The sequence below is a fragment of the Mya arenaria genome, chromosome 9, assembly GCF_026914265.1.
Source record: "Mya arenaria isolate MELC-2E11 chromosome 9, ASM2691426v1".
NCBI lineage: Eukaryota > Metazoa > Mollusca > Bivalvia > Myida > Myidae > Mya > Mya arenaria.
Window position 1 is genome coordinate 55,566,120 of NC_069130.1, and position 25,013 is coordinate 55,591,132.

The 25,013-nt window shown below is 33.4% G+C and overlaps 2 protein-coding genes across 2 annotated transcripts; one reads left to right on the forward strand and one right to left on the reverse strand.

Moving 5' to 3' along the window:
• The first annotated feature begins 9,294 nt into the window (after nucleotides 1-9,294).
• Nucleotides 9,295-12,105, forward strand: LOC128246196 (putative nuclease HARBI1). The gene is made up of 5 exons (XM_052964385.1): nucleotides 9,295-9,721; nucleotides 10,592-10,704; nucleotides 10,904-11,015; nucleotides 11,324-11,420; nucleotides 11,814-12,105. The coding sequence occupies exons 1-5, from the start codon at nucleotides 9,295-9,297 to the stop codon at nucleotides 12,097-12,099; spliced, it is 1,035 nt and encodes a 344-aa protein (XP_052820345.1). The 3' UTR covers nucleotides 12,100-12,105.
• Nucleotides 12,106-13,740: 1,635 nt separating this feature from the next.
• Nucleotides 13,741-16,796, reverse strand: LOC128203445 (uncharacterized). The gene is made up of 6 exons (XM_052904860.1): nucleotides 16,575-16,796; nucleotides 16,121-16,185; nucleotides 15,771-15,908; nucleotides 15,443-15,502; nucleotides 14,638-14,760; nucleotides 13,741-14,229 (listed from the first exon to the last, which is right to left on the reverse strand). The coding sequence occupies exons 1-6, from the start codon at nucleotides 16,736-16,738 to the stop codon at nucleotides 14,006-14,008; spliced, it is 774 nt and encodes a 257-aa protein (XP_052760820.1). The 5' UTR covers nucleotides 16,739-16,796; the 3' UTR covers nucleotides 13,741-14,005.
• Between the last annotated feature and the right edge of the window lie 8,217 nt (nucleotides 16,797-25,013).

Genomic DNA, 25,013 nt, shown 5'->3' on the forward strand with positions numbered 1-25,013 from the left:
GTAGGATTTCGTTTTTGTTTTTTTTATAAATACATGGCCAATTGTTCCGAACTTTGTAAAACTTAACAACGGGATAAATGATATTGTAAACTTTTTAACGACGTATACATCTTCATAAACTTATAACAAGTACGGCTGAAATATGTATCTCAAGCCTCGTTAGGAATACTGAAGATCGCAATGTATCATTTAACTTTCCAGAGTGATAGTCATTAAACATTATTGACGTTGTTTCCTTTAACACAGGTCTAAACAATTGGTCCATTTAACATTTTTATGACATATCAAATCTACAACTAGTTTACGTTGTTCATTTGCAGACGAGTATTACAAATATATTACCACGATTGCATTTCAATCTTATAACATGAGCAATTGTACGACACCGTTATTTTCTGTTCACCTTTACTTTGCCGAAATAATGCGTATGACTCACATTCCAACTTGAAAAAAAGTTCATAAAAAAGATTTAAAAGGGCGGAGCGGATAGTTCACACGAAATGGAACAAAGAATAATTATGAGGCATTAAATTCAGTTTGCCGATGCATTTACCTAAATCAAGTGTTTCCCAATGACAAATTATATCACGTTCTGAACGGAACCTGAGGCTGACGAAAGAATATAAGGTGTGTCTTGGCGAGTAATTGATTTGTATAATAACTGCATTGGCCGTCGCGAAATTCGTGATGAAGTCGCGCAAGGTTACCGTCATCCCACTTGCTAAACGCATGTGCTTCGGTTTAATTTAAGTATGTGCCTTCCGTTACTGGGCGTGTGCACTGACCATTAAGATTGCAATGTAGGAATATGAATACTGCCGAATCAAGTTATTAATATTTATCCATCAGTGTTCCAAAATGTATATGGATAAGATGTTTAAATGATATACATGTACTATACTTCGATGATTTGCCAAAGAACTATTCATCTGTTATGTTGCAATTACATATGCAGGTCATCGAATTTTACAGTTATAACAAAAAAATAGTGAAACAATAATGAATTTCACATTTGTAAAACCTTTCCGCTCGTACATTTTTAACATTGGGGAAAATTAAACATTAATGAAATGCTTGCATCGCACAAACATATACAAAAGAAATGCTTCGTTATACATTTCTAACATGTCACTTTTATAAAATTGGATGGTGTTATATATGTGTTTGGCCTGAAATACATGGTTCAATGGATACATTATGCAACTTTATACTAGTTATTTGGTATTTCAGGCTCAGCTTTGTTTGAACTAGTTTGATTTGCCGGGTCATTAAAGGCTTAAAGGTACTTCTTTCTTTATAAAAGAACATTCAACATGCAAATAGGGACAAACGTCGGCACATGAGATTAAATAAGTGTGCGATAAATCTTCATGGAATGTTCGAAGTACCTTGTTTCTCCCGAAAGCGTAATGTTTCAAGAACCAACCGTATAATTTACTCCACTTTCAGTTAATATGTTCATTTCGCCATTCATGCCATACGGGCAGTGCCATGCATCACCCTTTTTGATCGAAATGAGATCCTTTCGACTCACTTTTTATTTTAGAAAACATCTAGAAGTATTTCAACTGCTCAATTACCATTCAGTATGAAAACAGCTACAAAATTTCCATTAGGTCAATGTTTTGGTTTTATTAAGTGACTTATTTGGAAACTCACTCAGTGCACTGCCTAATTCGCAAGTAATTTCGGGCTTAACACACGGAAAGATAGCTTTCATTTTAAAGTTCTATGCACCTGGCCTACCGACATAAATGTTAAGAAGTCCTAAAAACAGTACTTTTGTAACTATTATAGAAACCTAGAAGGCGGTTTATTCTAAAATAACATAAAACGGAATATTATATCTGGCTCTCGTGAAAAGTAGGTGTTAGACATCAATTTACATTTTACCTTTTTATATTATGCCATAGTTCATATATATGAGTGATCATATCAATAAAAAGCACTGCATAATTTCTCCTGAAGAATCCCTGTTTTACAAGAGATAAACCATTGTTATACTAGTCATGCTTAGTCATAAACTATTGCCTCGCCCAATGCGGGCTCTCCTTCTTCTGTTTTGCGTGTACTGTAAACGCTGAGCAATCGCAAGATCATCTTCTGCATCTCCTTCTTCCATCTGGACAAGAAGTTCGAGGTTTCCAAGTCTATCTGTTATTGCTACGAAGCGTCACCAACGCTCACTCTTAATAATTCGTCATGATATCGTGCACATATCGGCAGAACTCGTAGAAACCTCTGTGGTTGTCGAAAGAGTGTCGTGCACAGATCGTACCAATATTGCTTAAACTCGAGTTTAACAGAATAATCTCGTACTACTCTCGTATTCACATGGAAGAGAACTCGAGAAGGTCTCGACAGAATGTACCTAGCATCAGAATCCGCGGTCATCTCGTGGCATTTTTGGCGAGTTATAATTCACCAGTACTCGTGGTAACTCGCGGGTCCAAGTCGTAACAGTGTGACATGGTTTTACGTTCTATACCTGTAATTCAAACTAGATTAAATCTCCCTGAAATGTTGTGTTTATTTATTCATCATTTGGGACAATTCAAGGTCATTTGTCTTACTCAATAATTATCTAAATCAATGACGTTTTGTACATTTCCTTGTTTATAATGAATATTTTTGTTCTTCAGAGTTTTCTGCGATGTACTTCTGACTTTACGAAGTTGTGCTACTAATTACAATTGAGTGTATAATAAAATGTCCCTGGTGCATTTTAAATGAGATAAATTTTATGTGTCGAGAAAAACAAACGATATTGGGCTCGTTTTTCTGAAGAAATCAACGCGTATGTCTTTCCGGTTGTATAAGAAAATACATTAAAATTTGAATATTCTATAGTTGTTAAAAACGAAATTCAACATTATTTTTTAAAGGATATATAAATGTTGTCTACTATAGGACAGAAATGCATTTCGTCTGCTTTCAACATTAAGTTTAGTAAGCTTACGCGAACAATGCCATATATTTGAACATGAATTTGAGAGAAATGTTTGTAATTTAATACATAAATACAAAATTCGTAGTTTTAAGCTTGTGCGAAATCTTTAATTTAAGTGGCACGAAATCAGGCGAACGTGTTGAAGGTGATGATGCCTTTATTCTAAAATGGCATTCGGATTGACCAAACATATATTGACACTTCGAATCGTCCTTTTTCGTAGACTAATTCATATAACGAATGATTTCCCATGATACCATATGATCTATTCATTCATACGGCAGTTTTTCGAAGAAAAACGACGAGAATATATTTCCTCGCTTGAAATTATATATTATCCCAAAACGTTAATAATATAATTCAAAGCAAGTTACCGAAAATAATTTGCTTCGTTTGGCATCCAATTTTAAAGCACCGTTCCGGAAAAACACATTTACTTTGCACTCTTGTTATATTTGTATTAACCTTGCTTATGCCAATTTCTGCTAATGGAGGAATTATTGGACTGTGTCTGTCCGTAAGAGCACAAAAACAGGTCGATATGATGAGTCATACTCAATAAATAGCAATTAACACTTATATGTTATCTAAGAGCTGGCGGCTGCTGTGCTGCTTAGTATATATTTGGTGTGAATACAAATAGTTCATTTCTTCGAAACACTGCTTACTTACGTTGAAGTTTCATTGGAATGTATATCATTTGATTTAATGACAGACAATAATCTACTTTCGAAATGAAAATAAATAAAATGAGTTCCTGTTACATGTATATGTGTTTCCATCATGTTGGAAATCGCATGACTCTATCCATGTAGCCATGAAGAAACGAACGTAATCGGATGGTAAATAGCATTTCAGTCTTCTAGTTAAGACAATATCAATTAAAATTCAATATCAAAATGAATGCTTCGTGTTTTAGACTTTAAAAAAAACATTTCAAACTTTTTATCATATTGGTGCAATTTTGTGAAAGAATACAGCTAAATGAATTTGGACGTGTTTGAATACATAGAACATTGCTCTCAGTACTGCGGAACAAAAACAAAGAACTGGCGGGTAATGGCTGAACAGGATGCTATCATTTACACCCCTACCACATGTATTCGATATTTGTACAGAATAACACTGCACGTTGTTGCTTGTCCAAAGGATGTTGTTACGTGACTGTTCTGATCGACAGTACATATTGATGATATGTATTAAAAGCCAATTCTCTTGAACAGAATCCCAACTTAAAAGAAGGACTGTAGTTTTGTATGTTTCAAAAAATAGCACTTGTAAGAACTCTATCCCTTTGCAAGAACAACGTGTTATTTGTGTTAAATCTAGTCTGCTTTGATAATAATCGGATTGGCTGATCAAATGTTAGGTGTCATTAGTTATCAGTCGCAAGGGAAAACGTACAATGGTTGCATAAAAAGGGCGAACTCAGATTGTAAAGATCAAAATTTCGCATTATGGAAAGTGTTTTTCATATTTTCACATTGATATGCACGAAGGCCACTTGGGATCAGGACATTGGAAGGACATCAAATACTTACAGTTGTTTGTAGATATTGCTGATGAATTAATGTTAGCAAAGCTGAATATTATGTGAAATAATTCCAAGTGTACTCGCTGTTTTATTGCGATGTTCGGTTGATATCCTTTTAGTGTCCTGAATTCAAACAATGATTAATTCACAATCCATTACGACCATCAAATGCAACAGAATAGAATATAGTCAGTATGCAACTGAAAACAACAACTATCTATTTACAGTTTACAAAATTAATTCAACTGATTTTGGTTTTATTATCAAGTTTCATTAAGTTAATGCATACTTTGATAAGACTTACCTTTTACGTTTTTCCTTTATTCAGGAGTGTTGGGATAAGAGTGCACGTAAACCCCCAGTACATTTACATTTTACTGACCGCTCCAAGGCGGTACCTAACAATCCTTGATAAACATACCTAGTTTTTATGTATATTGTATATGCACTGTGCTGTTTGTGGAGTTTCGTACTGTTGGTCCATGTTTCTCGTTTTGATTTTTAGTTTTTGTGATCTATGTCTTTGGCGTTTATCCTGTGCCATCAAGCTTGTTTCCGTAGTTTTCACATAAGTATTGAAATAATGTACACGTTTAATATATTTGTGGTAAATTTACAAACTCAAAGCATTGTTTTACTTGAAGTATGCCGAGCACTGCTAAAGTTTTGGTTTATGTTTTAGTATTAAATCTTTTTACAGCTTGATCCGCTGGAAGGTTTAAATGAAGCTAACCTTCTAGTTTTTAAAAGCAAATTGATTTTAAATATGTTTCAAAAGATGAATAAGGTCAGGCCATTTTCATTATAGTCTATATAAAGGATTCTTTCGAATGTCTTGACTATCACAGGAATAAAGATAAGAACGAAATATTGCGTATTTGAAAATGATGCTCATTTATTTTGACGATATCAAATTAAGCATTCACAAATTTTAACGGAAACTGCTGGAACGCATTACAGTGTGTTGCTTGTAACTGAAAAAAACATCTGAAACACAATGATTGAAATGTAGGCACAACCTTCGGGGAATAGCAGCAAGTCCAATTAAACAGTTACGACTCAATGGCTGCATTGCAAATTGGTAAGTAACACATTAAGGCAGCATAGAGCTGACGATAAAATACAATTAAATCGCACCCATACTTGAAATCGCGAAACTCTTAACCTTTTTATGAAACACATTGACCATAGCCGCTGTCATGTATCAAAACAAACTATTTTTATTAAGGTAGCTGTTTTAATTTCCAGGCGAATTCCTTTAAACGATTTCTATTTGTACATTGATAAATACAGTAAAGTAACAATTTTGGCGCTATTCTTGCTCAAACTAGTTATTGCCCATAAATTGTTGTTAAATATTCGTTATATAAACAAATAAACGTTTCAAAATTTAGAAACTTCGACCTTTATTAATTAGGGTATACGTACCAAGTGTTATTTAAACACTTGTTTTTGTTTTGTGACAAAAAATCTGACAGCTTGATGCAAAAAAGATAATCTTTATAACATGTTAGTTTACCATATTCTTAAATATTTGTATAAAAAAAATTATGTTGTCACTTGTACCGTTCTTGGAATAAGAAAATGGTTGAACCAAATATTGAAAACAGTTGCAACAAGCATGGTGGATACTAAAGAAAATGAAATAACGTTTGTATAAATATTTGAAAGGCCAAACATAAGGCCATGTTACTCATTAACTATTATTCCGCCGCAATAAGGAAAACAGAAAGACTTTAAATGCATAAGACATTAATGGGGTTAAAAATCGGTTTCCTGCGCAACCCTTCGTCTAAAAGCATTTTGATGAGCAGATTGGGTACGATTAAACAACACGAAATTGTAATGTTCGAAAGAAGCATATGTATGTCAGATCATGTATAATGGTAATGTTCTTTTAAGACCAAAAGTCTGCCTTTGCTCACTTGAACAAGGGTATTAACGTTTTACAATTAAAACCCCCAGAGTTATTGACCTTGATCAACATGTCAGTGTTTTCTCTTGCTATATGTATGCCTAGTTTAATGAGAATACCATTAGTGGTTTCGTAGTTAATTTTAGAGTTTTTGCACGAGGACGACGACGCCGCCCAAAACACAAATGCTTTCACTATTTTCACTATATAACTCATTTCACAAGTTTTACTTTTTTGTTTTCAAAAGCAGACCAGTTTTAAAAGAAATTCGAGGGGGTTTGGAAAGAAATGCATAACTGAAAAATTGTTTTTCTCTTTCATCTTCATGATAAAACACACACAATTAAAATGTTTGGGAACCAAAACACACACAATTAAAATGTTTGGGAACCAAAACAAACTGATATACTAGTACTAGTGGTAAAGAGCTTCAAAATGCATAACGCATAAATTGATCCACCATCTGATATAATAATGCGATTCTGTCCATTTCCCGGTTTAATCGATATCTGAAACATTTACAGTCTCGTCTATGTATGTCTAAGGATCACCTTGAGGGGTGTAAGGAAAAGGGTTCACCCACGGGTTAACATATTTGGTGTCAACGTTCCTTAACATTTCGTCTTTTTGTTACGCAAATACAATATAGGTGAATTTACGGTTCTCCTTTTTTGTTAAAGATTGAACATATTTTTGTCAGGAAGTGGTAAAGAAGACACCTTTTTTGGTTAAAGTGACACTCTTATTCAAAATCAAAACATAACAAACATCAATGTAACTACTAACTAAATAATGCATTGATGCAAACCATTTATTACTGATAACAAGATTGTAACCGTGTATTTAACAGCAGAAAGCGCAATAATATTAATTGATTGGTGAATGCGTAAAGATTTACTGTGATCTACTATAGTCTCATAAATAGAAATATCGTGTTCTATGCTCATTTCTTTCAAATAAAACTCGGTACCCTTCAATAGAACAATTGTTTTCGACATTTATACATCCTTTTTGGATTATTAAAACAATAATATTAAATGTGGTAAATCTTATTTGGGAGTAAGAGTGCATCTTTAACATATTTTTTTTCTAGCCAACAAGTGACTGATCAGCTTGCATACTACGCCATTAGAAATAACACATCCCCTCTTAAACACAATTAGGCAATAGGATTAAAAAAACAATCTCGATATAAAGAATAAGCTTGCTATAGCGACGAACGTTTTTTTTAAAGAAGATAATGATAGCCTGCTTAAAAGGATATATTTATCACAAAAAGAAAAAGGGTCATTTAAATTTACAACGACTTCCTGTAGCATTTAGTTTCCAAATATGGTATCTACGCATGGTTGATATGGCATGCAATTACTTATATCATCTGCAGATGCTCTTAATGTGGTTTCGTTCTAGTTATTAATTTCCTACAGGGCTGTTATTACCCGTGTGGCTTGTCCATATGTTGGAATAATCTGTATCTGCTTGGAGAATCAGCTTATTATTTGCTGGTTGGGATTTCCATGAGCGAGTTAACGAGTTTCTGGTCCCGAATACTCTCTAGTACTTCTGGGCAACTTCAACTTTGATTGATAATTGATCACAATCAAAAGCTTTTAAATTATATGCCAAACAATCAGACATTGCTCTGTTTAGGTTGCAAGCATCCGTTCTCTTAAGGTATTTATTGTTAAAGCCGATACTTTTAAAGGAACCGTAAGACACTGCAATCGATTGTCATCCACCCACCTAAGGCTAAATGGAAATGGTTTTCGTAATGTGTTTTATTTCAGCCAAATCTAAGCTGAGATTAACAAGTTAACAACTTGAATACAACAACATTCTATTAGATCTTTATCCTTACGTTAAACGAGCACTAATTGTACTTCGACTCAAACATATTCTCAACACCCATTCTGTAATGTAACGGCCCGTTTAACAATAGTTGAGGGGTGCAGCATTTGATATCTTTATATAAACATCCAGTGTTATTTTCATCTAGAAAATGAACCACCGTACCTCAAAATATGATGATAATTTTATGGTAATAATATCGAAATAGTCGTTAAATTAAACGACGATATCAAGCTCAATTCTGCTACCAGGCTATATTTGGTGCATATCATAGATGAATCATTAACGATCATCACAATGAATTTTAATGAGTTAGTTTTGTGTCCAATTGTATTTATTCATAATAGATCATGAAATCCGTACATTAATGTACACGACATATACATATATTGAAAGGTTGAAAATCATTCGAATATTTTCCAGGGAACGAAATAGGTTTCAGCTGGAGCAGGTTAATGTCTTGTCCTGGAAATATCAATTTCCCCACGTAAAAAGGAAGTAAAGCAAGTTATAAAAAACAAAAATAATTGATCACCCCTCATATCAAATTAATCAACCTCCTGCAAATCTCGAAGAAGTGAATTTCTGGAAGCCTTTGATAAACTATGATGTCTTTTGTAATATGTTCAACGTATAATATAATGTGATGGCCGATTTAAAAGTTTAAGTGAATTCTTTTCTTAGACTCTAACTCTTACTCTGACTTGCTTCTTTTGTTAGAGTGCATGATAAGATAACATTGAGTATATGCCCTAATCACTGTGTTTGTTTCTTTGTGCGATTGCCATTGCTTGAATGGATTGGTTAAGCAATAAAACGAAGATCAAATGAAACAAAATCAATATTTTAAAAAGTAGGATCAGGGGCCGTGATTACGAACGGTCTCAAGTATGAGTCTGGACTCACACTCACTTATAACAGACTCTATTTTTTTAACGGTGTTTACAAAGAGACTCAGACTCAGACTCTGACTCAAATCATTGAGACTGAGTCTGAAAACGTGAGTCTACTACGTAGCTGTCTCACGTGAAGTAAATATCAACTGTCATGGCGGACAGACAACTTGACAGATATTACCGGTATCGTAGATTTAGGTTGCCTCGTCGACCGCGTGTATTTACCGACAGAAACAACCCTTTAGAGAGTTTAGATGTAGAGAGTGTCCGGAAAAGATATAGATTTTTTCCGGACTCAATCATGATATTAGTTGGAATCGTGGAGCCAACGATCGGTACAGCGACGATGAGGAGCAACCCGCTCCCCCCTCTCCTGACGGTATTGTGCTGCCTTCAGTTTTTTGCAACCGGAGCGCATCACATCGTAATTGCACAGGCTCATGGCGTGTCCAGGTCGGCTGTCGGCAAGGCAATTCATGCCGTATCTGTTATCCTTGCAGGACTGTTAAACAGATACGTTAAATTTCCAACGGGGTTGGATATTGAAAGTGTAAAACGAAAGTTTTACAGTGTCGCCGGTAAGTTTGGCTTTTTCTTGCTTTGATGTACTTCTTTGCTGATTTCACAGCCAAATATTTTGAGGTGACTCAGACGGAAATGTCATTTTATTGATTTGGATTTTTTTCTGTTTATTTTTTGAAGTTATGATGAGCAATATCGTATTTGTGGATTTATTAAAAGAATCAATCACAACAAAGACACTAAATTTATGATGACAAAGCATGTGGACTTAAACATTTATTTTTGTGAACATTCTATGTTGTAACGTTTGTGGATTTTTTTTAATGCACCAGTCAATTGTAACCACGGCCCCCGAGGTCCGGGGATAGCCGGGGAAATGGACCGTGTTTTTACCTATCATGTGGCCCCGCAGTGTCGGGTGAATGCAGTGGTTTTGTCTTCGCTTCAAATATAGCGGTGAATGGGCCTTACCTAGGGTCCCTTGGATGCAGGGGCATTTGGCGGGGATTTACCATCTGTTCATCCCTGTAGGGCGGAGATTTTAGCCTGGTTGGCGGGACCGAAAGTCAACGTCCCAGCTATTCCCCAGACCAGGGGAGGGGGCCGTGGTTACAATTGACTGGAACATAACTTGGGAGTGTGTTTTTAAAGATTGTGCCTGGTGGATAAATGTACCATTATGAGAAGTTTATGCTACTGTACAGATTAATATTAATTAGTTTTTGATTTGAAACAATGTAATAAAATTATGTTGTTTTTGGTCAATTACTGATAATTCAACAATTCAACCCAGCTAATTTATAGTACTGAAGGTGCCATAAATGGATTACAGGATTTGTGTGTAAAGTGTGGTAAGTTTTTTACTTTTGAAATAACTATCATATTTCTATTCAGTATTTGATAAAATTTGTATTTTTCCATACAAGGTTTCCCAAATGTAGTTGGAGCAGTTGATGGCACTCATGTCAAGATACAGGCACCACCAGACAACGAGGCAGATTATGTGAATAGAAAGGGCTATCATTCCCTGAATGTACAGGTATGAAAATATTAATTTTATATGTTTTCGATTCATTTTGGAAATCTTTTTCTGAAACCAATACTTGTTCCTATGTTGAAGCTTGTTTTAACATTAAAAACTGTTGGTCAAGAAACAAAACAAATCATATTTGGATTCTTCATCTAGGATCTAATAATGGTGAAAATATGGTCACTAACTTGTACTTGTTATCTTTCAGATGGTATGTGATGCAAATTACAGGATAACTGATGTTATTGCTAAATGGCCAGGATCTGTGCATGACAGTCGAATGTTCTCAGAGGGGATCTTGTGCCAGAAGTTGGAGACTGGTAAGTGCATTTGACTTAGATGAAGCTGCAGGTTTATGATGTGATAACATGAATACTTCCATACGTATACAGTAACCCTGTTTGCTAATAACATTTGCTGATTCTGCGATTGGTTCACAAATTTATGATACTGTGTGTGTGTTTACTGATATTACCAACTTCAGTCCTGAACTGTATGAAATATTGAATGAAATTTTCTTAATTTTTTTTTATGTACGTACCATAGTGAAAACATCAAAATATGAATATAAAATAAGTCAGTTTTTAAAAGTATTACAGATAAGTGATATGAATGTTTCTCTTCGCAGGACAAATTGATGGACTGCTGCTTGGAGACAGTGGGTACCCATGTCGAAAATACCTCATGACACCCTATGCGAATCCTAGAAATCTGTCGGAGGAAAGGTATTGATAAAAAATCAAGTATATTCATTGATAATTGTTTTCTATCACATCAGTGAATATCAGATGATATTTTACCTGTATAATTATGATCTCATACATCTGTCTCTTTTTTGTTCACATAATGTTTATTTAGCAATGCATTTTAATAAAAAATAAATGACATCAGTGGTCCATTTCAAGTTTTTTGGTCAGTCGGACCTGCCCAGAAGTATCATATGGAATGTTGACGTCCTATAATATGGACAGCTGACGTCCTGCATTATGAACTGCTTACGTCATAAAACTGGTGAATGTTGCTGGCAAATTTCACGACATTTATCATTGATCACAATCCAGGGAAATGATATTAAAAGTAAATCTTGTGCAGCCTTTAAGTATTTCTGATATTTTCAGATTCAACACAGCTTTGTGCCGCACCAGAGTGCTCATAGAACAAACATTTGGAATGCTGAAGAGGCGCTTCGCAGTACTGAAATACGGAATAAGAACGACACCAGACAGAGCGGCTGTTTATGTTGCCTCATGTGCAATGTTGCACAACTTTGGTTTTGAGCATGGAGATGTGTATGGACGCCAAACATACGAGGATGATGACATGCCACAAGTGGACAACCAAGGTGTTGATGTTAATGGGCGGACCCAAAGGGATTATATTACCCAAAGGCACTTTGCTGTTTGAACAATCACCCTGTCAATCATTCGTCATTGTTGTACGTGTATATTTTCATATTTCAGTTAAACAGTTACTAACTATTTAAGAAATAAGCAGAAAACATCTAATTTTTATAAACTTAAATATAAGATTCTGCGATCTAATTTTTGTCAGCATTTTTACATAACTTGTTTCCATCGATTTTCAAAAATTGGCTCGTTCCAAGATAAAAAATAATAGTTTTCAAAACGTTCAATCTGTGAGAGTGCAGCTTTAATATCTTTGATAATACCAATTATTGAATGTAATATGCAAGGCTACTTAACAGGGATATGCATTGAAGACAACAGGTTCCTTTAAGACATTAACTGGCTATATTTATCTATAGATGAATTGAAAAAAAACAAAAACTTTTATACTTTATGTAGCTGTAAGTCCATGTTTAACATGTTTAACAATAGGAGAAACTACATAAAACATGTGCTATACATGTAATGGCAAAAGTGTAAGTTGTGGATATCACTTTGAACATCTATCAACGATTGTATTTCTTATTCATTAACACATAAATAAATGTCAGTTTAACAAACAATTCATTATAACTATGTAACTTTACCAAATGGAAGACTGATAATAACACAACATTAACAATCAGATATTACAGTAAAGTGAGGTTCCATAATGAAATGAAATGAAAAACAATATTATACAATTATGTTATCTGAATTGTTACAGATTGTTTTTGATTTGTTATGCTCTTTTGCAATAGTTTATAAGCAATAAGGGATATTTTCAACTTCATTTAAACAGTAACATTCAGTTTCATGGTGTGTATTGAGTAAAGAATGTATACTGTTTATGTCATATCACAGTTCTGTTATTGATTTGTAAAAGATATTGACCAGCATTATTTCTCATCTTTGTTTTTGTAATGGTTTGCTTAACACAATATGGATTTTAGCAAAATTTGCTCTGCTCACTTTTACTGTAACAGTTATTTTGCACATTTTGTTCATCATAATGCATGAGTGTAATTCTTTCTGAAACTGTTGCATGAGTCCACTCGGTCAAATTTACACAATTTTTCATCAGTTGTTTTTGAGTTGTATTGAACAGTGTAAAACTTCATGAAATTATTGTAAGATATGATATATCAACAGTAATACCCCATATAATACCAATGACTAAAATAACCTAGACATTCAAGTTGAAACAATAAATGTATTACAATTTAATCAATAAATGTAGACTTATTCCTATTACACAAATAAGATTTTTTGATTGTAAATACTTTCCATCAAAATGATTTTAGATACATCATCAGAGAAAATACTTCTACATACTTAATAATAATGGATAATTTCCATCTCAATAACACATGTTGTATATGTTTAAGAACAAATGAGTAGCTCAAATCGATATTACGGTAAATGATTGGTGGATGCTAAAATATTTACTATGGTCTACTTAAGTCATAGTATGAAGAAATAACTTGTTAAATGTTCATTTCTTTCAAATTAAACTCAGTATCTTTCATTAAATAAATTATTTTAGACATCTATTCATCCTTTTTGGAATATTAAAACAATATCATGGAGTGTGGTAAATATTATCTAGGAGTAAGAGTGGATCTGTAAAGCTGCACTGTCACAGTTTGAACAAGTTTTTTTATTTTTTATCTTGGAACGAGCCAATTTTTGTGAAAATCCAAGGGAACCAGTTATGTGAGATTCATGACAAAAATTAGTTCCCATATTTTTATAATCAAGTGCAAAAATTGATATTTTATGCATTTAAGCCATGAAATATTAATTTTCGAACAGAAATATTGAAATCTATGATATAATTAAAGACAAAACATGAAAAAGTTGTAAAAATGGTAAATGTGTGAGAGTGCAGCTTTAACAATTTATACTGCATTCAAAAAGAGATCTTATGAAAAATTGTAACTTTCATTTCCTAATCCTGGAAAAGTAATGTTGAAATCCATGTTAGCATTTCGCATGGCATTCTCCAGAACAGATTTTTTCAATTGGAAAAGTTCACGTTGTTGAGCTATTTTTAAATCTAAAAGTTCAATCTCCTTTCTTGCTCTGCAAACTTCAAGGTCATGAAGCTCCTCGGTGAGCTCAATCCTATCCATGCACTTCCTACGACCTATGAAGAAATTGTATATTTTTGTTTTTAAGTTTATACATTTATAATGTACACAACAAAAATGCAAATATTCCTTAGCATGGATTATAATGAAAGCAAATTTACTCTAAAAACATGCATATATTGCTGTTGATGATTTGAAAATGAAATAAGGCATTAAGACCACCAATGTTGAAAAAATATATATCTTTCAAATGCAAAAGGCAGTTAACAACTGAAATTAATATGTTTTCTTTTTTAACCAAATTTCATCTGCATCCATATCATTTCGTGTAAGTGTTTAATATTTATGATTTGACTGATATACATATATATCCTATGTTCCTGATTTTGTGTTAAATATGAATATACCGTTGAAAATGTACTCATAGAAACATATCAAAACAATGAGTTATACAAATGGTTTACGTTTCTTTGTATTTGTCTGCATCACTCTGGGTTCATCTGGGTGTTCATGGGACACACTTGGATGTTCAATGGCATGAACTGACACTGTTTCTTGATGCGTGCTGATGTGCTTACTCTCTGTCACTGAAATGTTCATGCAAAGTTACAGTGATGTATAAGAAAATGTGTAAAACTTACTCTCATATTAGATTATGAAAAGTAATTGGACAGAACATAGAGTACCGAGCAGTACCACTTGTGAAGACATTGACAATTTTGACCACTTTCTTTCTTTAGAAAACATTCTAACCCCCTTTAGGATGCTATACTACATCTCAACTGGAGGCAATGGTAACATACTATAAAACTACTGTGTACAAAAACTAAACATCACTTCAATTGATATCATTCTACATGTAGAAATTGAAGATGAGAGAAGAAGGTAACTAACAAGAGCTGTCATAAGACTCGACAAACCCAAAACACAATATCAGGAAAGGTCTCTATAAACTCTTCCTATATACCAAGTTTGGTCACAATATGTAGACCCTTTCTTAGGTTATTCAATACCAACCCTTTTTCTATTAATAATATTAAGTCAATCGAAGGAAGGATATTAGACTTATAAGGGAAAATCCCTAAATCCCAAAATTTACCTTAAAACTTTAACCAGACGCCGACGCTGGGACGAGTAGTATAGCCCTCCTTATTCTTTAACATTGATTATAAGAATGGTGCCCTAAAAAAAAATCATGACTATCATTTATCAAGACAAACTGAACTTTAATATAAAAGGCCTCATAAAAGTATATTATAAGACTCTTACTTGGGGCTTGTTGCACAACCAAATCTGCAACACTGGCAGCATCTTCCACAGGCTCTATCACTGAAAATAAGATTTGTTTCCCTATTAATGGTTCTTATAGCTACAAAACATCATGCAATACAGTGTAAACTAGATTGTGCCATGTTAAATGTTTTTTTACATTGGTTCCATTATATCATTTTACTTCCATTATGGGAATTATTATGTTAAAAGGTAACATCTATGATTGAAGCAGTTGCATATTACCATTATTTTAACAGGATAAAAAAAATGGCTGAAACATATAATTCAATTAACTGATACATTCAGCAATTCTTCAAAGGGGTACCTCCAGATTCTATCCCGCCTGGGATCCCTATGAGTTGGGGCTTGTCCTTCAGAAATTCAAGGACAATTTCCTCTGCCAGTGTTATCTTGCCAACTGGACCGCCACCAGTGGCCATGTTTTCGTTATACTTTTTCTTGGCTAAAAGAATAATGGATTCTTTATACTGATGTTTAAATACATAAATAATTGAATGTAAAGCTTTACTGAATTTCCACCATGATATAATTCAAAGATTTTACTCTAAGACTTTGCACATATGAAGTGTTTTGATTAGATAATAATGTATTATTAATTATGAAAATCTGTATAATATACCAGTGATAAGTATCAAAACATTTATTACATTATACCTCTACTTTTCACATTCTGGAACAATTTCTTAACCTCTGCAGGTGTCCGCTTTACATTGCTTGATCTGCAATTGAAATGGCCACCCTTCAGATTAATCAATTTTTTTTATAATGAACAGGAAATATTTTACAAGTAATTAAAATAATATAAATAAATTAATTCCACTTCCAACATAGATTCTATATAAATACAAGCAGTCAGAATTTCTGCAAGAAAATACTTTCCCAGAAGAGAAACATATTCAAATGAGACAAATGAGGTCTTTCAAACCACCTTAAAGCAGCAGGTACATGTAATGCTGTATGCTGTTAAAATCCTATTGCTCATAAAAGAAGTTCTTTAATGCAGACTTTGTATTGATATTTATACACTCATTGCGTTAAATTTAAGATGAAAATAGCCACTGAAAGCTTAATCATTTAAGGTAACGTTTAACCAGCTTATCTAACTTACGCATTCAAGTCATCGGCCACCTTATTCCAGGCGGCCGACTTTTCTTTGAATGTGATTCCGTCGGCAAATCCTCCGTATAACACGTCGTACTGTTCAATCACTAGCCGCACGGCACACAGTCGCTCTTTTTCATCCCAGGTCGTCCTTTGTTTTTCTAGCGACATTTTACATCAAACACAGCCGACAGTCACTCAGGAGCTTGCATTGTACAGGTATCTGATTTTGACTACATTGGTAATATGCGTCTAGAAATTCTGAGCAAAGTTCAAGAACGATAACGCTTGAAAAAGTAAACAATGGCCGCTTACGTTCATGCAAGTATAAATATTGCGGAATCGGACTCAGGCTCAACGTTGAGACTGAGTCAGAGACTGTTTGAAATCATGTAATATTCGACAAGCTCAGCTGAGTCTGGACTTGGACTCAGGTGCTGAGACTGAGTCCAACTTTCAGACTCAGTCTTGAGAATGTTCGTAATCACGGCCCCAGGTCTCTGAGGAAACGCACCAGTGTCATTTATGTCTGTTACTACTTGAAATGGTCTCATTATAACTCTTGAAATATCTATTTATCATTAAGAGTAAAGGCCCATGCCTCCAATAATGTACGCCTTCTAAACGCCACTTCTGTGGTGCAAAGAAACTGAGCTTTTGACATGTTCGTAGTACATGTGTGCCTTGTGTACGTTTTAAGATATGCCAGCATTTCAACTACACTAAGGTGCATAAACAAATCGTTATCGCATGCATTGGAGCTGTTATATATAATACTTTAGCTGTTGCTCTAGTGATGGCGCTGTGGAGTGGTGTTTGCGCCTTTAAGCCTGTGAAAGGAATCCAAAAGGAATCCATTAATTCAAAACATTGTTATGCTTGTTCGCTCATATGTAGCGGAAATAGTAGGATATGCGATATATCTCAACGAAAGAGAAATCAACCCGCAATGTTCCGAGGTATTTTTCCATAAAACTGACCCTTTCAGACCCAACGTGTGTGAAGCAATTCTTAAGTAAACGGTATTAATGTTTAAGTATAAAGGAAGTATCTCGGAATGTTTGAAGAAAGGGGGCAATAAGAATTTGACTTTTCATAATCTGTCAGTACTATATTGAAAATAACGGTTAAGCTTTTACCGTGACTTGTTTTAACTTTGCTGGTTTGGAAATTTGCTTAAAAGTAGTTTCCATCTTTCATGATGGGTAAAATAAATATTGCCAGTTTGCGTGATGAAAGTTTCTGTGGAGTCTGTTGTTCCTGAAAGCAATTATTATTACATTTTGACAGGAGTTTTTTCGGAGTTACCCTTATCACACATTTAAACCTAAGGTGGATGACATAAAATTGGATATTGTCTTGCCGAGAAGCTGGTAAGTGTAATGACTGCATTTATCATCGCGGAATTCATAAATGCATGCGCTAATGCTCTACACTAGCTAGATTCACAGATTAAGGCAATGCCGGTGCTTCGGTTTAATTTAAGTATGCATTTCTGTTGCTGGACGCGTGCACTGACCTTAAAGATAGCATCTCAGAAATACGAGATGTGCCGGAGTATATATTCAATATATCCATATATGTTCCAGCATGTATATGCATAAGATAATCAAATGATAATATTGTAGTTCGATGATTTGCAATAGTATTATTTTTAGTTCATCCTATATATTCCAAATATATAAATGCCGGTCACTGAATTGTATAGTTATTATGTTGATATATTTATATGTAAATGTAAACCAAAAAATGATCTATTCCGTAATGTAATGTAATGTAATGTAATGCTTGTATGACACAAACAAATACAATAGAGTTGTTGGTTATACATTTTAAACTTGTCACATTTATATAATTCAATGATGTAAGACATGTGTTAGACTTGTAATACACGATTTAATGGATACATTATGCAGCTTTTAACGAAGTTATTTGGTATCAAAGCTTTATTTGAATAAGTTTGATTTTATTGGAGTGTAGTTTTATGATCAAACGAAACTGCAAAAACATTTGCCAAAAGGAATTCTTCCGAAACACAGTATAAGGGATCTCTAAATTATCATTTAAATGACTGAACAACAGACATTCAGAACCCACAGCATCAAGTCGAGTGCTCTCATGTTAATTCAAATAAGTGGATACATGCTCTGCACGCTGATATTATCTGCAGCATGCATGCTGATAAATTTTAAATCATGTTTCCTGAAATATACATAAATATGTGCGGCTTGGCATTTATGTATTTATTCTTGGCTAAGTGAATTTTTTTAAATGATTATCCATAGCAATATTTACCTAATTTTGGAGGCTTGTTTCCTGCAATTGCATTATGTGTTCCGATAACCTTTTATATTATATTACAAAATGTATTTTACATCCTTTCAATACCGCTCGACAATAATCCATCGCATTATTTATATAACTATCGTAGTTCTGGCTGTCTGAATTGTTGAATCAGTCGAAGGATAGAGAATACCAAGTTAGTGCCTTGATTGGGGAACGTTTATCCATAAAGGCGAAGGAACTAAGCAATACCCAATCTGCTTAAAGGGTACTTTTTTTCTTCAAAAAAGAAACACTAAACATGCAAATAGGGAAAAACGTCGAGACATGTGATAAATGTTTTGAAGATAGCTCTTCCTAGAAATGTCCTAAGTACCCTTTATTCCCCGAATGCACTTTTTTTCAAGAAGCAACAGAACGCTTTACTCCACTCACAGTTTTGTTAATTTCGTAATTTATGTTCATTCAGTGTCATGCATCACATTTTTATCAAAATGAGATTCTTAAGACACACTTAGAATTAAAGATAACATCTAGAAATATAACATTTTTAAAAACGTATCTTAATAGTCGACAAATATCACAACTTATATCTATATTGGGTTTTAACACCATTTCTTTAACAAACATGATATCATTTTTCACGGAAATTGTGTGTAATACTGCATCATTAATTGACAGTCACATAAAGGCAATTTCAATGAAATGCAAGGAATGTGTTTAAGAAAAAACACACTAGATTATCATTGTGATATTTCGCTCGAGATGTCACTTTTGTCACGTCACCATCTCACATATAATCACGTGACCAATTGACCTTGCTTATAATCACGTGACCAACTGACCTGCATAAATATACTTAATCAGGTTTTCGAGTCGAGGTATACAATGTATTCACATGAAATGCACGTGACATGATAACGTTTTTTTGAAATTATGAAATTGTGTTAAGTATAATGACCATGTGCATGCCATGATGGAATAGAACTTGCGATTTGTTTTATAATTGCTCGTATTAATAAATCTCTTTTAATCTAACAGCAACCGTTCTTGATTTAATCGTATCCCTTAATCGGTGCATTCTTGTCGAAAGAGTAATTCATGTCCAGTTTTTACTTATGCAATTGTTACGGGAATGTGTCCCCGCGTGTAAGGTCATGAAGCAAAAGCATTAACCGATAAATAGGTAAGCATTTCGTTGATAAGTCATCGAACAAATGAAACGTTATTTTGTTATATTGTATTTTATTTAAATGTATAAACGTGTCTTTCTTTTTTATATTTACGTCATATTGCCATGTTTCACTGTGTTCATTTGCAAAATTTGTATTAATCGAAACGTTAAACATTCCATTAAACAAATTAAATTTTCTGTGGCCACCTTAGCAATATTCACGTATCAAACAATAATTATGTGTACCATTAAACACGGTCAAACCTGCAAATTTCGTTTTGCAACGTCAATCTCTAAATGTACTTAGATTTCATGTTCATACCTCCGCCAATGTGCTCGCCGGACATTTAAAACATCTCTGGTTACCCATCTTCCATAAAATATATTTCAACAATCACAATATCCATTAAACAATGAACACAATACTTATATGTACAACTACAGAAACTAGCTCAGTAGACAAAAGTTTAAACATAAACCCCGTTTAATGGCACAGGGTAAACGCCAAAGACATATACAGATGTTCGTGGTGCATTTTGTAATAAGATAGATTTGTTGTGTCGATAAACCCAATCGAGTTTTGCTCGTTTTCTGGAAAAATTGGCGCGTATGTTTTTTACGGACAGTGAAATTTGAATACTCAATAGTTCTTTAAAACGAAAATTTACATTTAAACTACATCATTGTTGTCTGCTTTGGGACAGAAATGCATTACATCTGTATTCGACATAATGTGAAGTAGCCTTAAGTGAACAATGCCATGAATTAGAACATGTTATTAATACAAAAAGATGTAATTTACTTAGCACAACATCAGGTAAATACGAAGGGTATGACAAAATAAATATTAGGACAGCATTTCGCTTGATAATATTAATTGAAATATTAAAAGATAAAGTTGGCTGCTGTAAATCTCTATATATGACTTTAATATAACTCATTCATTTCTCGCAAACACTACCTACATGCGGTGACGATTACTAGGCGTTTATATTGAATGTATATCATTCTGGAGCAGACAATATCAATTAAGATTCAATATCAAAATGAATACTTTTTGTTCTAATCTTTTAAGAAAAAACAAACAATTAAATGAAACAAGTCCAAATATATCTGTATTTATTTTATTAAGCTGTTGTAATGTTATTGACCAATTAAGATTACCAAAGGTTGACTAGTTTAATTTATTCGACGATTGTATGCATATAATATATAGTGTTTATGATACATAACATATCTTGCCGACATTAAACGGCCGCCACACAAATCTTCACGGTATTTTTATGCAGATAAATACATTACAAATGGTTCTCAATATTTCAAGACTTAAACAAAGAACTGCCTATTGTTGGCTAGATCTGATTTATTCATTTATAGACGACTATAACTGGTGTTTGTTTTTTGTCCAAATGATGTTGTTACGTGACTGTCTTGATCTACATTACATATTGATTTCATTTACCAAAACCACATTCTCCTGAACAGAATTCCCAACAGAATAGGACTGTGTCTACTTTCAGGTCTTAAAAAGTGCACATGTTGGAATTCTACCTCTGTTCAAGAATGTCGTGATTTTTGTGATGGATTATGAAAGCTCTGATAAAGGTCGAATTGGTTGATCAATGGATATGTCTCATCAATTGGCATTGAGACAGAAAGTCGTACCATGGTTGCGTTAAAAGGGCAAACTCAGATTAAAGACTATCAAAACAACCCATATTGGGGATTAAGAGATCGTCAAGATTTCAAACACTTGATGTTTTGGAAGATTTGGCTGTATTATTAATGCTAGCAAAGCTGAATAGTATTGGCAAAATTTCAAATCGTAAACTCTGATATATTGCACTATTCGAATAATGCTATATGTATGTAGTGTCCTTCATTCAAACAATATTGAAATGTACAATATGTTACGACCACAAAAACCAAAGCGAAGAATTGAATTATGATAAAACTTTTAACAAAAAGCATCTTTTTAAAAAAAAAAAGTAATTTAAATTGAGCAATCAGACCATTTATATACTTGGAATAAAAAGTAATGTACAAAGTCTTAATGTTTACATTATGTTTTCATTGATTCTTGATTTCATCAATAGCCACATAATTCGATCCTCATAAAATAGATAACTGTTACATTAAAGTGACACTCATATTCAGAATCAATACATTCACATGTGTAACAAACATCAATTTTGACAATACTTTGACAAATAAGCCTTTAACTAATAACTAAATAATGCATGAATGGAGAATTATTTAATAGCAGAAAGCGCAAAAGTATTAAATGATTGGTGAATGCTAAAATATTTACTATGGTCTACTTTAGTCTCATAAAGTAGAAATACCGTGTTTTATGCTTATTTCCTTTAAATAAAATCGGCATCCTTAATAAGAACCATTGTTTTCCACATTTAGTCATCCTTTTTGGAATATTAAAACAATATTAATTGTGGTAAATTTTAATTCGGAGTAGGATTGCATCTTTAAATGACCACTAATTCGAACACAACTTAGAATTATTCCCTCAAAAGGCTGAAACGAAATCCTCAAAAAATGAAGATTGAATTAAACTTTAAAATAATTTCAAGAATTTAGAAATGATCTACAATTGGATGTTTTAACTCTTCCCAAATACGGTTGCCACCATTCTTACAATAGATATGTTTCCAGTACATTCAACAAACATCCCCAGCAACTTTCTCTCAAATTCTATTTAAGGTACTGTTTATTCTAAAGGTTATATACATATACTTGATATTAACATCTGGAACATTTTAATCAAATCCTAACAGAAAAATGCTACAAATATCAATAGGGAAGATACAGTTTACTTTAATGAAACGAGGTTACCATGCAGAGTAACACAGGCGATGGAGTTCCGCATTCAAAGTAGTCATTGTATGTGCCAATCTAAAAATGGTCACTTAATGTAATTTAACTCATTTAGTATCGTTTCAAGAGACATGTCCAATACTACGCTCGTCGGAAGTAAGATTCCTGTGCCACAGCTGCTCTGGAACCACTTAGTACGATTTAGCAATAACAAGAAGCGTTCTCATTTAATTTGTACAAATACAGCATACTCGTAAATGGATCGAGGTCATTTCCTATAACGAATGTATTTTGAGAGGATATTTGTCAAGAAGACATGAATAAACAATTCGGTCTCTAGAGGAGCTATTTCATAAAACATGCAAATTCAGGAAAACGTTTTAGAACAAGGAAAAGTTAATATGGAAAAGAGATTTACAGGATTGATCGACAATTTAGTAGGATAATCAAACCCTCTGTCTTGAAATTGAAACAGTCAAGATCTTCGTTGTTTCTAGATGTAAGGAGCAATTCGATGATACACAAACATGTCTCTCACTTTTTTGGTGTTTTTTGTGCATTCATCGCAGTCAAACTTTGTGAATTATTGAACCATAAAATGAAACATCTTCGAAAGTCATTGGCAGACATAAAAATGCAAAGTAAATGCTGCCTTTTACTTCTGGCACCAGTTTAACAAGTAAGTTTTGGTGGAAAAGTGACTTGCTGAAATATACTCTATAAACTATTTGTGGTGCACACGTTAAACGAGCACTGGTTGTACTTCTGCTCAAACATGTGATTCGGAACGACATCCTTCATGCATATTCTGTAATGTAACCGCTCATTAAACAAAAGTAGAGCGATGCAACTTTTAATATCTTTATATGAACATGTTCCTTTTATTGGGACATTTAAATACCGTACCTTAAAATATAATAATATGGTGAAAATATCGAAATAGATGTTAAATTAAACAACGACATCCAGTGGAAACTGTATCATATACAATATCCACAATGAACTTTTAAAGAGCTAGTTCCGAGTCGAATTGTTTGTGTTCATTCATAAGATCCGTACGTTATTGTTCACGATGTAAAGATAAGTTTTAAAGTTTAAAAACTTAGGAAATTGATGAATTTCGATGCTGGTGTCTGAATCAATTTCCCAACGATAAAGGAGGTCAAGCTTGTCGTAAAAAACGAAAATTATTGAACATCCTTCAAATCAAATAAACCGATCTACAGCCCATTCCGAAAAAGTGAATGTCTGGCAATCTTTAATAAACGGGCTTGTCTTTGGAAATCTATTTTCTGTATGCAAGAATTTGATTACCCATTTAAAGATTAATTTATGATAATAAATTTGACAACCACAAATCAAATAAATATAACAAAACCGTAAAATCTTCACTAGAAACGAAAATTACCCTTAGTCATTACTTTATTTTATTTTGCTAGTTATTTAGATGCTTGCGCATGCGCACTAGCTAGAAAAGAGGCTTTCAGTAGAAATCTTGCAGATAACACTGAATCGTTGAGGACACAAACATACAAACTAACTAATACGTTTATGATATGAGATTGGTTGTTGGCACTTTTCACTACTCAATGAATTGTCTGGTGAACGATAGGAAAATGAGTTAACTAAATCAATACGTATTACATTTCCTTTACTATTAGACAAAACTGCCATTACAAGATTATTGCTTTCCAAAATTTGGCATCTCTTCAGTATAGCCTTGATCTAAATACCCATAAACAGGAACAATTATCATATATAATGCTACGTAGCGGAAAATATAACGATATATTTTTCTGTGACTTAGGTTTTTGTAAAGGTTCATCAAACTTTTTAAGCATGTTTCGAAAAAAAATAGATTTAAAAGGGCGGACCGGATCGAAGGAATCTTTTACCAGTGCCACCTGACTTAAATTATGACCAGTTCTTAACAGGCGGTGAACATAATTACGGCATCATGTCTGTTAATAATTTAAGATGTCAATCTTATCAATTTAGCGTGTTACTAAATAAAGCAGTTAAGCGATTCCATTAGCTCGAAATGTAGGCTACGATCTCGTCGGATTTCGCTTTTTGGGATGAAAACTGAGTCAATTGTCCCGAACTTTGTAAAATTTAACAAAGTGATGAATTACATTGTTAACTTTTTAACGACGT

Excerpts from the sequence above, each read along its gene's own strand:
- LOC128246196 (XM_052964385.1), top strand. The coding sequence starts at position 9,295 with ATGGCGGACAGACAACTTGACAGATATTACCGGTATCGTAGATTTAGG. Across the intron at positions 10,705-10,903 it reads ATCATTCCCTGAATGTACAG|ATGGTATGTGATGCAAATTA; the intron begins GTATGAAAATAT and ends GTTATCTTTCAG. Across the intron at positions 11,016-11,323 it reads GTGCCAGAAGTTGGAGACTG|GACAAATTGATGGACTGCTG; the intron begins GTAAGTGCATTT and ends TTCTCTTCGCAG.
- LOC128203445 (XM_052904860.1), bottom strand. The coding sequence starts at position 16,738 with ATGTCGCTAGAAAAACAAAGGACGACCTGGGATGAAAAAGAGCGACTG. Across the intron at positions 15,909-16,120 it reads CCAGAATGTGAAAAGTAGAG|CCAAGAAAAAGTATAACGAA; the intron begins GTATAATGTAAT and ends TTATTCTTTTAG. Across the intron at positions 14,230-14,637 it reads GCAGACAAATACAAAGAAAC|GTCGTAGGAAGTGCATGGAT; the intron begins GTAAACCATTTG and ends ATTTCTTCATAG.